The sequence below is a fragment of the Hyla sarda genome, chromosome 5, assembly GCF_029499605.1.
Source record: "Hyla sarda isolate aHylSar1 chromosome 5, aHylSar1.hap1, whole genome shotgun sequence".
NCBI classification, from domain to species: Eukaryota; Metazoa; Chordata; class Amphibia; order Anura; family Hylidae; genus Hyla; species Hyla sarda.
The window spans coordinates 302,106,622-302,121,461 of record NC_079193.1 but is presented as its reverse complement, the minus strand read 5'-3'; the positions used below and the strand labels follow the sequence as shown (position 1 = coordinate 302,121,461).

The 14,840-nt window shown below is 45.0% G+C and overlaps 1 protein-coding gene across 3 annotated transcripts in view; it reads left to right on the top strand.

Moving 5' to 3' along the window:
- Positions 1–9,041, top strand: part of PPP1R42 (protein phosphatase 1 regulatory subunit 42) — a 50,406-nt gene extending 41,365 nt beyond the window's left edge. For all 3 annotated transcript variants that reach the window (XM_056522081.1, XM_056522082.1, XM_056522084.1), the window contains exon 9: positions 8,217–9,041. In XM_056522081.1, coding sequence (XP_056378056.1) covers positions 8,217–8,301 — 85 coding nt within the window. In that variant the 3' untranslated portion in view covers positions 8,302–9,041. The remainder of the gene's footprint in view (positions 1–8,216) is intronic.
- Positions 9,042–14,840: the final 5,799 nt, after the last annotated feature.

Genomic DNA, 14,840 nt, shown 5'->3' with positions numbered 1-14,840 from the left:
GGTAGCTGTGACCCAACATGACGGAGCACATACATAAATATGCATCAATAGGACCGGCATGTAGATTATTTAATGTATGCATTTTTGATACTTTTGTCTCTTGATATTATTCAAAAAAGTTGGGAATAAATGTTCTTTTCTGTAGAGTAGTTTAATTTGGAACAGTAATGTAGTGTTTTGATAAGTTTGGCCTCATTGCTTATAAATACGCTTAGTAAACCCGACTAGCCGCGTTTCCTGAGTCTTGCTACTGTAATTATTTTAGAAATTAAAATGACATAAATTAGCCTGAAATTATTCATTACTATTCTGCAAACACAGGGCTTATACCTCAGAGTACACTATCTTTATTCAGTAGGGATCCCAGCCTGAATTTCAAATGATTTACTTTGGAAATGGATTAATTTGAAGGAGTTTGAAGGAAATAAAATAAAGACGCATGCGGAGAGTACATTCAGGTCTATTATCGTAGTATGAAAACTGTCATTTGTGTAATGACTCGCTCTTACAGACAGGTGCGGTCTGCAGTATAGAGGTTAGGAGACAGCGTTTTAAATCAAAGGCCAGTGTTTTATTCACACTCAGCATACAACAAAACAGTCTTTCAACGTAGAGCAAAGGAAAACGTAATAACAGTCCACCGGTATTTCCTTAGGTGTTTGTTCACACCTGTGTTCACGCCACGCAGTGTCAGCAAGTCTTTTCCAGGCCTCAGCTAGGCTGTCCAGCAGCTTCCACTCTTGGAGCTATCACGGGGAAGACTCCACACAGCCCTCTCTGGCACTGTGTGCTACAACTAGCAAAATCCCCCACAGCTGGTGAAGCAGCCTAGCTCCATTCTCCGGTGCTTAGACATCTTATCCCCTATCCAAAGGATAGGGGATAAGATGCCTGATCGCGGGAGTCCCGCCGCTGGGGACCCCTGTGATCTTGCATGCGGCACCCCGTTTGTAATCAGTCCACAGGGCCAGCGGCGTGTGACGTCACGCCTCCGCCCCCGTGTGGCGTCACGCTCCTCCCCTCAATGCAAGCCTACGGGAGGGGTGTCATAGCTGTCACGCCCCCTCCCATAGGCTTACATTGAGGGCCAGAGCATGACGTCACACGCCGCTGGGGACTGATTACAAACGGGGTGCCGCGTGCAAGATCACGGGGGTCCCCAGCGGCGGGACTCCCCCGATCAGGCATCTTATCCCCTATCCTTGGGATAGGGGATAAGCTGTCTAAGCACCGGAGAACCCCTTTAAGGCCAGCAAAAGCTGGCCTGGATTGTGGGGAATGACCCCCACCCTGCAGTTGGTCATTCCCGGTAAGAGCCGTCCCGGATTGGCCTTCCAGCCATACAATGGGCACAGTTTCAGGCTGCACCGCAGCACAGATACTGGAAAATACTGTCTCATACCTCACCAAGGCCAGGAACCTTGGTGACACATACCGTCCATCAATGACCACACCTTTCACCTTCTCACATTTGTTATATTTTCTTTAACCTCTTAAGGACGCAGGGCATACCTGTACACCCTGTGCCCGGTCCGGGTATATAAAGCAGGGTCCCGCCGTGACCCTGCATCATACCGGGTCGGTCCCGGGGGCTAATGATAGCCGGAACCCTGGGCTAATAGCGTGCGGCACCGAACGTTGTGCCACGCTCTATTAACCCTTTAGACGCGGTGATCAAAGTTGATCGCTGCGTCTAAAATGAAAGTAAAAGCTTCTCGGCAGCTCAGTCGGGCTGATTGGGACCATCGCGATAAAATCTTGCGTTGAGGGGTCGTGGCCTGTCATCAAGAGGAGGCGTGGCCGACCCCCCGCAGTGCGCACATAGCGTTAGGAACTAAATGTTCTGAACGCTTGCCAGTGGAGTACCCCTTTAAAGCTCATGTGCATTGGAGTTACTGACATTTTCACATAGTTACATAGTTCATTAGGTTGAGTCCATAAAGTTCAACATATATCTCTATTGTGTCCCTACTGAGTTGATACAGAGGAAGGCAAAAATCCTTTATGAGGCTGATGCCTATTTCCCAGCTCCAAATATCAGAATAAATCCCTGGATCAGCGTTCTGTCACCAATTCAGGGTAACCCTGTCTTTCCACCAGGTATGACTTACCTAGTATTGAGAACTTGGTTGGTGGTTGATTACTTTTTATTTGGGAATATTGCCGAGGGCATCATTTTGCCTCTGCCATTAGTGCATATTGGTGCCAACTCTTTATTATGTATGCATATCTGCCCCCCCCCCCCAACCACATGATGTAAAAGAGAAGATGTCAGATGTCAGATGATTTGTCAGCCTAGGTCAGGCATAGGCAATTTTCATCACTGCAGATGTTTCCATGATGCTTTGGAAGCATTTTGGCTGTAGGTTCTCGAAGGTTGCCTGTGCCTTGCCTCGGTGATCCTCCTCCATTGCTCCATGGTCCAGTTCTGATAAAGACATGCCTGTTGTATGAGTTTTTGGTGGTGCACCTAGGTCAGCATGAGTGCTCTGACTGGTCTACAGCTACACAGCCCCACGCACAGCAAGTTGTGATACACTGTGTTTTCTAAGGTCTTTCTATTTTAGCTAGTATCAGCAGTTTGTGCATCAGTAGCTCTTCTGTGTGGTTGGGTCACATGGGCTAGCCATCTTTTTTTTTTTTTTTATCTAAGAGCCGAGGAACGTGCTCTCGAATCACCCAAAGTGCAAGAAAAAGTGCAAACGTGTTACACAAAAAAAACGTGCACAAAGGAGAGAGGCCCCCCCAACAAACCTTACCCTTTGCCTCTGGACCAAAAGGTAACTGCAAGGTTCCAGGTTCGATGTCCCTTTTTGCCGAAGCTACTAAGGGACCACAAATGCTCCCGGCATCCCCCTTGGCATTAGCCAAGGTATCTGCCTGCAGAGCTGTAAACGGTTGGTACCCTGCCCATGCAGGAGTACCCGGGGTTTTTGCAGGGCGGTGAGGGACCTGATGGCCACGCACACCTCCCCTAGACTGCTAGGAGGGACACCCAGAAGGGCCATTGCATCCTAACAATCCTGTGAACACAACAATCCTGTGACACAGTGACGAAAATAAATCAATAAGTGAATGTGCGCAGATATACTGCCCGGACATCCGGCCGGATCTATAAAAATTTCTCTGATCCTAGCCAGAAGTCTGGGAATCAAGAGGTGAGTGCCACAAGGTGAAGAGTTCATGGTGCCTGTGCTTCCACTCAGTGAGCCAATACTCCGAGTGAGTTTTGGCACCTTGGGGTCACCACTCCCTGAAAAAACTCAAAAAATGACCCAGAGGGAATAGAGAGGCCAAAACACTATATAACTCCAAACCCCAGGGCCGTAGCCCGGGGTGCAAAACACCTCTATTAATTTCCCCCAAAAGAAAAATTAAAATGGAACTTTTATTGTATATCTTTAAAATAAACTTAGTAATGTGATATTAACCCCTTAAGGACCAGGCCATTTTACACCTTAGGACCGGAGCGTTTTTTGAACATCTGACCACTGTCACTTTAAACATTAATAACTCTGGAATGCTTTTACCTATCATTCTGATTCCAAGATTGTTTTTTCGTGACATATTCTACTTTATGTTATTGGTAAAATTTTGTCGATACTTGCATCGTTTCTTAGTGAAAAATTCAAAAATTTGCTGAAAAAAATTGAAAATTTTGCATTTTTCTAACTTTGAAGCTCTCTGCTTGTAAGGAAAATGGATATTGCAAATAAAAAAAAAATGTATTCACAAATACAATATGTGTACTTTATGTTTGCATCATAAAATTGACGTGTTTTTACTTTTGGAAGACATCAGGGGGCTTCAAAGTTAAGCAGCAATTTTCCAATTTTTCACAAAATTTTCAAACTCACTATTTTTCAGGGACCAGTTCAGGTTTGAAGTGGATTTGCAGGGTCTTCGTATTAGAAATACCCCACAAATGACCCCATTATAAAAACTGTACCCCCCAAAGTATTCAAAATGACATTCAGTCAGTGTTTTAACCCTTTAGGTGTTTCACAGGAATAGCAGCAAAGTGAAGGAGAACATTCACCATCTTCATTTTTTACACTCGCATGTTCTTGTAGACCCAATTTTTGAATTTTTACAAGGGGTAAAAGGAGAAAATTTATACTTATATTTGTAGCCCAATTTCTCTCGAGTAAGGACATACCTCATATGTCCATGAAAAGTATTCGGCGGGCGCAGTAGAGGGCTCAGAAGGGAAGGAGCGACAAGGGGATTTTGGAGAGTATGTTTTTCTGAAATGGTTTTTGGGGGGCATGTTGCATTTAGGAAGCCCCTATGGTACCAGAACAGCAAAAAATCCGCACATGGCATACCATTTTGGAAACTAGACCCCTTGGGGAACGTCACAAGGGGTAAAGTGAACCTTAATACCCCACAGGTGTTTCACGACTTTTGCATATGTAAAAAAATATATATATTTTTTCACTAAAATGTGTGTTTCCCCCCAAATTTCACATTTTTGCAAGGGTTAATAGCAGAAAATACCCCCCAAAATTTGTAACCCCATCTCTTCTGAGTATGAAGGTATGCCATAAGTGGACCTGAAGTGCACTATGGACGAACTACAATGCTCAGAAGAGAAGGAGTCATATTTGGCTTTTGGAGAGCAAATTTTGCTCGGGGGGCATGTCGCATTTAGGAAGCCCCTATGGTGCCAGGACAGCAAAATAACCCCAACATGGCATACCATTTTGGAAACTAGACCCCTTGAGGAACGTAACAAGGGGTACAGTGAGCATTTACCCCCCCACTGGTGTCTGTCAGAACTTTGGAACAGTGGGCTGTACAAAATGTTTTTATTTGCACAGCCCACTGTTCCAAAGATCTGTCAGACACCAGTGGGGTGTAAATTCTTACTGCACCCCTCATTACATTCCGTGAGGGGTGTAGTTTCCGAAATGGGGTCACGTGTTTGTTTTTTTTTTTTGCATTTGTCAACACCGCTGTAACAATCAGCCACCCCTGTGCAAATCACCTCAAATGTACATGGTGCACTCTCCCTTCTGGGCCTTGTTGTGCGCCCCCAGAGCACTTTGCGCCCACATATGGGGTATCTCCGTAGTCAGGAGAAATTGCATTACAAATTTTGGGGGGCGTTTTTCCCTTTTACCTCTTGTCAAAATGAAAAGTATAGGGCAACACCAGCGTGTTAGTGTAAAAAATCTATTTTTTTACACTAACATGCTGTTGTAGACCCCAACTTCACCTTTTCATAAGGGGTTAAAGGAGAAAAAGCCCCCCAAAATTTGTTAGGCAATTTCTCCCGAGTACGGCGATACCCCATATGTGACCCTAAACTGTTGCCTTGAAATACGACAGGGCTCCGAAGTGAGAGCGCCATGCGCATTTGAGGCCTGAATTAGGGATTTGCATAGGGGTGGACATAGGGGTATTCTACGCCAGTGATTCCCAAACAGGGTGCCTCCAGCTGTTGCAAAACTCCCAGCATGCTTGGACAGTCAACGGCTGTCCGGCAATACTGGGAGTTGTTGTTTTGCAACAGCTGGAGGCTCCATTTTGAAAACAGTGGCATACCGGACGTTTTTCATTTTTATTGGGGAGGGGAGGGGGGCTGTGTAGGGGTATGTGTATATGTAGTGTTTTTTACTTTTTATTTTATTTTGTGTTAGTGTAGTGTAGTGTTTTTAGGGTACAGTCACACGGGCGGGGGGTTACAGCGAGTTTCCGCTGCGAGTTTGAGCTGCCGCGCAAAATTTGCTGCATCGCAAACTTGCAGCCTGATACTCACTGTAAGCCCCTGTCCATGTGAATGTACCCTGTACATTCACAGGGGGGGGGGGGGGGACCTCCAGCTGTTACAAAACTACAACTCCCAGCATGCACAGTCTATCAGTGCATGCTGGCATTTATAGTTTTACAACAGCTGGAGGCGCACGGTTGGGAAACACTGAGTTAGGAAACAGACAATGTTTCCCAACCAGTGTGCCTCCTGTTGTTGCAAAACCACAACTCCCAGCATTCTCAGGCATGCTGGGAGTAGTAGTTCGGCAATATCTTTAGAGCCAGATGTTGCCGAACTACAACTCCCAGCATGCTGTGAGTTGTAGTTTTGCAACATCTGGAGGACTAGTTTGCAGACCACTAATACAGTGGTTCCCAATCTGTGCCCTTCCAGATGTTGCAAAACTACAACTCCCAGTATGCCAAAACTGTCCAGGCATGCTGGGAGTTGTAGTTCTGCAACATCTGAAGGGCCAGATGTTACAGAACTACAACTCCCAGCATGCCTGGACTGTAAGGGCATGCTGAGGATGTGTAGTTTTGCAACATCTGGAAGGGCACAGTGGTCTCCAAACTGTGGACCTCCAGATGTTGCAAAACTGCAACTCCCAGCATGCCCAGACGCCAAGGGCTGTCTGGGCATGCTGGGAGTTGTAGTATACAGGGTCCCATTACAGCAATGCATGTCGCTTTACGGCGACGTGCATTGCTGTAAAGGGCCCGACCGCGGCTGAAGATCTACTCACCTGTCGCCGCCGCCGCCATCTTCCTTGCCGGAATCCGGGTCTTCAGGGACGAGGTAAGTACCGGGGCCGGTCCCCAGCACTCCCCCGTCCCCCGCCGCGTCCTCCGGTCTTCCTCCCGTCCTCTCCGGACTTCAAGGGGCCGGGCAGGGCGGGAGGAAGTAACCGCCCCCCCTCCTGCGATTGGTCGGTTAGTTAACCGACGGATCGCAGGGGATCGGAGGAGGTGGCAGGCTTGCCACCTCGCTCCGATACTTCAGCATGGTCCTGGCTGTCTGTGACAGCCGGGATCATGCGAAATTACCGGGCGGTCAGGTCCCAGAGACCCGATCAACCCGGTATCGCCGCAGATCCCTTGCGATTTGCGGCGATCGCCGACATGGGGGGCCTACATGGCCCCCCTCGGCGTTTGCCCTGGATGCCTGCTGAAGGATTTCAGCAGGCATCCAGTTCCGATCTCTGCCCGGCGAGCGGCAGAGATCGGAAATACAACAGGACGTTCTCTAACGTCCTTGGGCATTAAAGCCCAGGTAGTGAGGACGTTAGAGAACGTCCTATGTCCTTAAGAGGTTAAAATTGTAGTGCCACGTGGGATGGTAGAAGTATATACTGAGCAGTTTGCTCTTAGTATCTAGGGTTCTGCAGACACCCAATATCCCATACGAGGCACTATATTAAAACACTAATTGCAATTTAGTGTTTTAATATAGTGCCTCGTATGGGATATTGGGTGTCTGCAGAACCCTAGATACTAAGAGCAAACTGCTCAGTATATACTTCTACCATCCCACGTGGCACTGCAATTTTAATATCACATTACTGGGTTTATTTTAAAGATATACAATAAAAGTTCCATTTTAATTTTTCTTTTGGGGGAAATTAATATAGGTGTTTTGCACCCCGGGCTACGGCCCTGGGATTTGGAGTTATACACCACTCCCTGAGGCACTAAAGTACCTCGGCTCTAGACCCTCTCAGCCTCATGGCAAGACCCAGAGGGAACAGGTCACATCGGGGCAGCTGTCAGGCTGATTCCTCAGAACCAGCCCCGGAACGCCCCGGTACACCTGCCCCCTACCATGCAGCACCCATCCTCACCATCTCCACACCGGCGTAGCCTGCCACCAGCATAAAACTGAGAACATCAGATACTACACTTGATCTTAGCCAAAAGGCCGAGCCTTCACTCTCCAATACATCAATAAGGCCTTGGGTATCCCAAGCTGGTTCACCAGTTGTCCTTCCTTTGACCTTTTTTTGGTGGGTACTAACTACTAGATACTAGGAACCCCGCCACTAGATTATCACATATGTTTAAATGGGTTTTTGACTGTATTGCAGTCTCATCTCTGCTGAATGGCGACCATTATAAGTGCCTCAACCCTCACAAAGAAAAAACTCTGTAATGACAAGGAATTGAAGGAAAGAAAAGAAGAAAATATCATGGATTTTTTCTGGGGAAAAAATGTAGATTAAAGGTTTTTGTGACAGATGAAAAATATGAATTGCTGCTTGCTAAGACCTGTCTACAGGTTTCTACTCAATGAATAGAGCTGCCTTAGAGAGTCCAGAGTGTCTTGACATGTATTGTAAGATGAATTGGAGCAATACGGTGCAATAGAAATTTGTCATTAGCATCAGACGTCTGTCTGTTTATTGTTTCAGTCTGACCAATGTAATTGTGTTGTAATATTGTGGTTTGTTTTGTCATTACAGACAATTAGCTGTAAAGGATCCTACAAGTTCACTGCCTGGACAAGACGTTCTGGAGCCACACCTATGGAGCCAAGTAGTGCTGTAAGCACAGAAAGAAGAGAGTAGTGCATTCCGTGTAATGCTACATTAATCATCTCTACCTAAATGTCCAGTAAAACAGTCAGCCGGCTCTCCCACTGAAATCTCTGCAAACAGTCTAAGGAGCTGGTCTACTGACTGTATTAACTTCTTAAAGGGGTACTCCGCCCCTAGACATCTTGTCCCCTATACAAAGGATAGGGGATAAGATGTCTGATTGCGGGGGTCCCGCCGCTGAGGACCCCCACGATCCCGGCTGTGGCACCCCAGACATCCGGTGCACAAACCGAAATTCGCTCCGTGCCGGAGGATTGGCAATGTTGGGCGGAGGCTCGTGACGTCACGTTCACGCCCCACTCGTGATGCCACGACCACGCCCCCTCAATGCAAGTCTATGGGAGGGGGCGTGACGCCCCCTCCCATAGACTTGCGTTGAGAGGGCATGACTGTGACGTCAGAAGTGGGGCGTGGCCGTGATGTCACAAGCCTCCTGAGTTGCACCCCATGCTCTAAACGAACAGCAGGGTCCCCGACGGCAGGACTCCCGTGATCAGACATCTTATCCCCAATCCTTTGGATAGGGGATAAGATGTCTAGGGGCGGAGCACCCCTTTAAGACTGGTGCGCTACAGTCTTTACAATTCAATGAAAAATGGCAGCTTTTATTTACTGTTTGGGAAACATTGAAGTAATTGGCAGTTCTGTGCCCCCTTGATGCTCTGACCTAAAAAAAAAAAAAATTTTTTTGCAAAAATTGGATCCCAAAGATGTAGGTAATGTGCCGGGAAATAAAAACAGCAAATTAATAAATGTTGCTCATAGGTTTGTTTTCCAGTGATCACAGTCTGAAGTGTCACTATTGCAATGCATTCCGCTGCATCTCCCCACAACATGTGCAGTCGGAGGCAGGAGAGGCCGCATCAGTCTGGTGTCTATATTTTCATTACCATTATGGGGGAGATTTATCAAAACCTCTGCAGAGGAAAAGTTGCTGAGTTGCCCATAGCAACCAATCAGATCGCTTCTTTCATTTTTAAAGAGACCTGTGAAAAATGAAAGAAGCGATCTGATTGGTTGCTATGGGCAACTCAGCAACTTTACCTCTGCACAGGTTTTGATTAATCTCCCCCTATGTGAGCAAGGGAAGAGACATTTATCAAAACCTGTGTAGAGGAAGAGTGGGGCAGTTGCCCATAGCAACCAATCAGATTGCATTATTATGTAAAGGAAAATTAGAAGTGAATCCACAATACAGAGAGGATGAAAATCTTTCCATTATACCTTTTCTCTGTATATGTTGCTCTCCTGGTTTTGGCTTATAAATACTGAATCAAAATACTGGCCTGAAGACTGGGTTTTCCTTTTTTCCCCAAAAAGGCCACAAATGCCGCACAGCGTTTTTTGGGAGAACATTTTTTTAAATCGCAGCATTTTAAGACTATGGCATATTTTTATTTTTATTATATTTTTATGAAATCTTGGTTTTTCTCTCCCATAGAAGTCTGTGAAAGAGAGAAAACGCCATTAAAAAAGCAATGTGGATTTTGCTTTGTTTTTCTGACATTTTTACATCTTTTTATTTTTTAATTAAGAGAATAAATAAAGGGGATGGACACAGAAACAGAAAAAAATGCCAAGGAAGAAAAAAACACAGTTTCCCGGACAAAAAAAATGCAGTAAAAAAAAACCAAGGGGGAGATTTACCAAAACCTGTGCAGAGGAAAAGTTGCCCATAGCAACCAATCAGATCGCTTCTTTCATTTTTCACAGGCCTTCATGAAAATGAAAGAAGCGAGCTGATTGGTTGCTATGGGCAACTGGCCAAGTTTTTCTCTGCACAGGTTTTGATAAATCTCCCCCCAAGTGCCTACAAGTCCTATATGTGAATGGGCAATTTACTGGTAAAACCCCTGTATTACTGAAGTGTATGCACTGACTGGTGTCTGGTAGCGCCCCCTACAGTACAGGGAGGTATTACATGTTCTGTATACTTTACCTGTACCAGGGTTAGCTGCTCCTTTGGACACCAGGTGAGGGCGGCTCCATGTTACTTTTTAGGACATTGCATGTGCTGTACAGGACCCTGAAGAAGCTTCTGTCCTCTACGTAGACCAGTGTTTCCCAAGCAGGGTGCCCCCAGCTGTTGCAAAACTACAACTCCCAGCATGCCCGGACAGCCTTTGGCTGTCCGGGCATGCTGGGAGTTGTAGTTTTGCAACAGCTGGAGGCTCCCTGCTTGGGAAACACTGACATAGACCGTGATTTACAGCTCCCAGCAGATCATTCTTACTTTTATATGTAAGGATTTGCTTTATCTATATTAGTTATCTACTTATTTTTCTTTAATTCTCACTTTTTTTCCTATTTTTGGATGACATTTTGGTGGCTTTAGAACCAATTACCAGGTTTCCATAGAGTTCTGGTCTCAACATACAATGGTTTCAACATACAATGGTCATCCTGGAACCAATTAATATTGTAAGTTGAGGGTCTACTGTAGTCATAGAAAAGCCAACAATATAAGGGACATTAATAATTTCTGCTAGCAATCCACTAGGAATTGTGAACATCTGGTGTGAACACAAATTATGGAGAAACTAGAGTTTGATTATTCCCCTCAGTTCCCCACCTTTTTTGTGAAATGATATTCTGGAAGGCACCGCAGGACTCCGGATGATAAAGCTAATATGTGCTGATATTCCAGCAAATGATTTGTTGCCTAGTTGGTCAAATAAAATAGTTGACTTAAAGGAGTACTGCAGACTTAGACACTTATCCCCTATCCGCGGGATAGGGGATAAGTGTCTGATCGCAAGGGGTCCGACTACTGGGACCCCCGCAATCTCCTAATGTGCGTGTCGTTGACCTAACTAATTCAAAAACACGCCCCCCCCCCCCCCCCCTTATACAGCTCTGTGGGAGGGGCAGGGATGCCTGAACGCTGCATCTCCACCTTTCCCATAGAGATACATGGAGGAGGCGTGTCAGCCGCGGCGTCATGCCAGAGATGGCGAGGGGACCCAACGCGATCAGAAAATATTATCCCCTATCCTGTAGATAGGGGATAAGGGGGACATTTATTAATGTTTGCTTAGTTATTTTTTTTTTGTTATTTTTTCCTTACAATTTTTTTGCTTACGTGCGACTTATTTATCATCTGTATACAAAAAGAGGATTGCAGCAGCACACATTGGTCAAAAAATTGAGGCTCTTAGCGCACTTTTTGATCAAAACGTGTCCCCCACCCACCACGGGGAGGTGGCCTCATTTAGGATGGGACCCTAGCACAAATTCTGAGCCTAATGCTCAACTATCCACTCACCTCTGCTGGGCATATAGCCTCTGACTGGGTGACATGCTGGATCCATTTAAAACTCCACCTTCTTTTTCTTTTTTTTTTATTTCTCATCTGGGTGCAGTCTGTTGATGAATTTGTTGCATGTAAGCAATTTTTTTTAATTTTTTTTGCTTTGGTACTGTTTTTTCTGCTCTATGTTTGAGCTGGAGTACATTTGGTAGTCTTTTTCTTGCAATGCTACTTTTTAACTTGATAAATCTCTGACCACTGGAAGTCAAACTTTTTGCTTTGGTAAGTAAGTTTCTTCTTTTTTTTTTTTTGCACAATCAAGAAGTCACACAAAAAAATAGAGTGTTCGCACATGCAACTTTTTTGCCATGATTTTAAGCAAAAACTATTAAATTCTTTCATAAATGTCCAGATCCACTTTAATAATGGTTTTTACAGTATATTTGCACTTTTTCATGTTGTCATAAGCAAGTTTGTGGCTAAAAGTCTGATCCAGTCAAAGCCTTAGATCCACACACCTCCTAAAATTAAAAGTTCAAGAAGTGCAGGTGCCTTTAACCCCTTAAGGACGCAGGACGTAAATGTACGTCCTGGTGCGGTGGTACTTAACGCACATTTACGTCCTGTGCATAACCGCGGGCATCGGAGCGATGCCCGTGTCATGCGCGGCTGATCCCGGCTGCTGATCGCAGCCAGGGACCCGCCGGCAATGGCCGACGCCCGCGATCTTGCGGGCGTCCGCCATTAACCCCTCAGGTGCCGGGATCAATACAGATATCGGCATCTGCGGCAGTGCGCGATTTAAATGAACGATCGGATCGCCCGCAGCGCTGCTGCGGGGATACGATCATTCAGAACGCCGCACGGAGGTCCCCTCTCCTTCCTCCGTCCGGCTCCCGGCGTCTCCTGCTCTGGCCTGAGATCGAGCAGACCAGAGCAGAAGATGACCGATAATACTGATCTGTTCTATGTCCTATACATAGAACAGATCAGTATTAGCAATCATGGTATTGCTATGAATAGTCCCCTATGGGGACTATTCAAGTGTAAAAAAAAATGTAAAAGTAAAAAAAAAGTGAAAAATCCCCTCCCCCCAATAAAAAGTAAAATGTCCGTTTTTTCCTATTTTACCCCCAAAAAGCGTAAAAAATTAATTTTATAGACATATTTGGTATCGCCGCGTGCGTAAATGTCCGAACTAATAATATAAAATGTTAATGATCCCGTACGGTGAACGGCGTGAACGTAAAAAAAAAAAAAAAGTCCAAAATGTATACTTTTTTAATACATTTTATTAAAAAAAATTATAAAAAATGTATTAAAAGTTTTTTATATGCAAATGTGGTATCAAAAAAAAGTACAGATCATGGCGCAAAAAATGAGCCCTCACACCGCCGTTTATACGGAAAAATAAAAAAGTTATAGGTCATCAAAATAGAGGGATTATAAACGTACTAATTTGGTTAAAAAGTTTGTGATTTTTTTTAAGCACAACAATAATATAAAAGTATGTAATAATGGGTATCATTTTAATCGTATTGACCCTCAGAATAAAGAACACATGTCATTTTTACCGTAAATTGTACGGCGTGAAAACGAAACCTTCCAAAATTAGCAAAATTGCGTTTTTCTTTTTAATTTCCCCACAAAAATAGTGTTTTTTTCCAAAGGATAGGGGATAAGATGCCTGATTGCGGGGGTCCTGCCGCTGGGGTCCCCCGTGATCTTCCACGGCGCACCCCGTTAGAATCAGCCCCCAGAGTGTGCTCGCTCTGGGTCTGATTACAGGCGATGACGGAGACGGAGCATAGTGATGTCACGGCTCCGCCCCGTGTGATGTCACGCTCCCTCCATAGGCTTGCATTGAGGGGGGCGGAGCATGATGTCACACGGGGCGGAGCCGTGACGTCACTATGCTCTGTCCTTTGGATAGGGGATAAGATGTCTTAGCACCGGAGTACCCCTTTAAAGAGGAACTCCGGTACCTAAGTACTTATCCCCTAGCCACAGGATCCCGGGGATAGGGGGTAAGTGTCTGATCTCCTTGTTAGACCGTTTGTTTATCTCCGCCTCTCCCACAGAGATACATACGCTTTGTGTGGTGGTCGACCGTAATCTGTGCACGGAGCGGAGACGGGGTGTCGGGCTCCACAGACACTTATCCCCCTATCCTAGGGATCCTGTGGATATGGAATAAGTACTTAGGTACCGGAGTTCCCTTTAAGAGTCATGATGTATTACATAATTCCTTGGCAGTGAAAGGTTAAGGCCTCATGCACATGATGGGGCTTTGTTCATGAAACCTAAATAGTGGGGCCACCATGCACCATCCACTACCATGGTGAGGGGGAGGCTGAATTCTGAGGTGCGTCATTTGGAAAAACATCCTTGTATTGTTAATTGTTGTTTACAATAGACAAAGCTCACAACAAGCATAGTATATAACGTGATGCAAAGGGATTTACATAAAAAAACATGTCCTCATGTTAGTAAAGCAGAAGCCAAGTAGTAAGTGGATATTTTACTTAGGCTGCATTCACACCACGTTTTTGCAATACAGTTCCCGTATCAGGTTTTTGATCAAAAACAGATTCCTCAAAACCGGACTAAACTGTAACAAAACGTGTACAAATGTTTAACCCGTATACGGTTTGAAAAATGATGTCCGGTTGCATCCGTTTTTTAAGAAAAAAAAAAAGTATACATTTTTAACTTTTCACTCCATTATGAATAAAGTTTCACTTGTTCGATTGAAATTCCAAGAACACTTCCGGCGTGCACTGCGCATGTGCAAAGTCAAAAACTGTATGGTGCAAACCGGATGGAACAGTACGCACATACGGTTCTCTACAGTTAAAAAAAAACGTATACAGTTTCAATATGGTTTTTCACCCGGACCAAAAACTGTGGTAGGCTACGATTTTGGGTACAAAAACGGACTTTTGCTGCGGTGATATTTGCAGCAGTGACATTGATCCTTAGGGGAACAACCTTTTTAAACAGGAATATATTTGTCTCTAGTTTAATTGAAATAAGTTGCTAGACATAACTTTATAGTGACTATATTTCATTCAATGATATTCTATGCTAAGTGTTCTGGATCGAAGTTCTTGAAGCCTGTTGTTTCATGCGGCCATCTTGTAGTTATCAGTCCTGACTTGGAGAGTCTGAGTAATTGAGATGATGAAGCTCAGCAGAATATTGATACAGGCTGTGATCCAGCAAGCTGTTTAATCCCC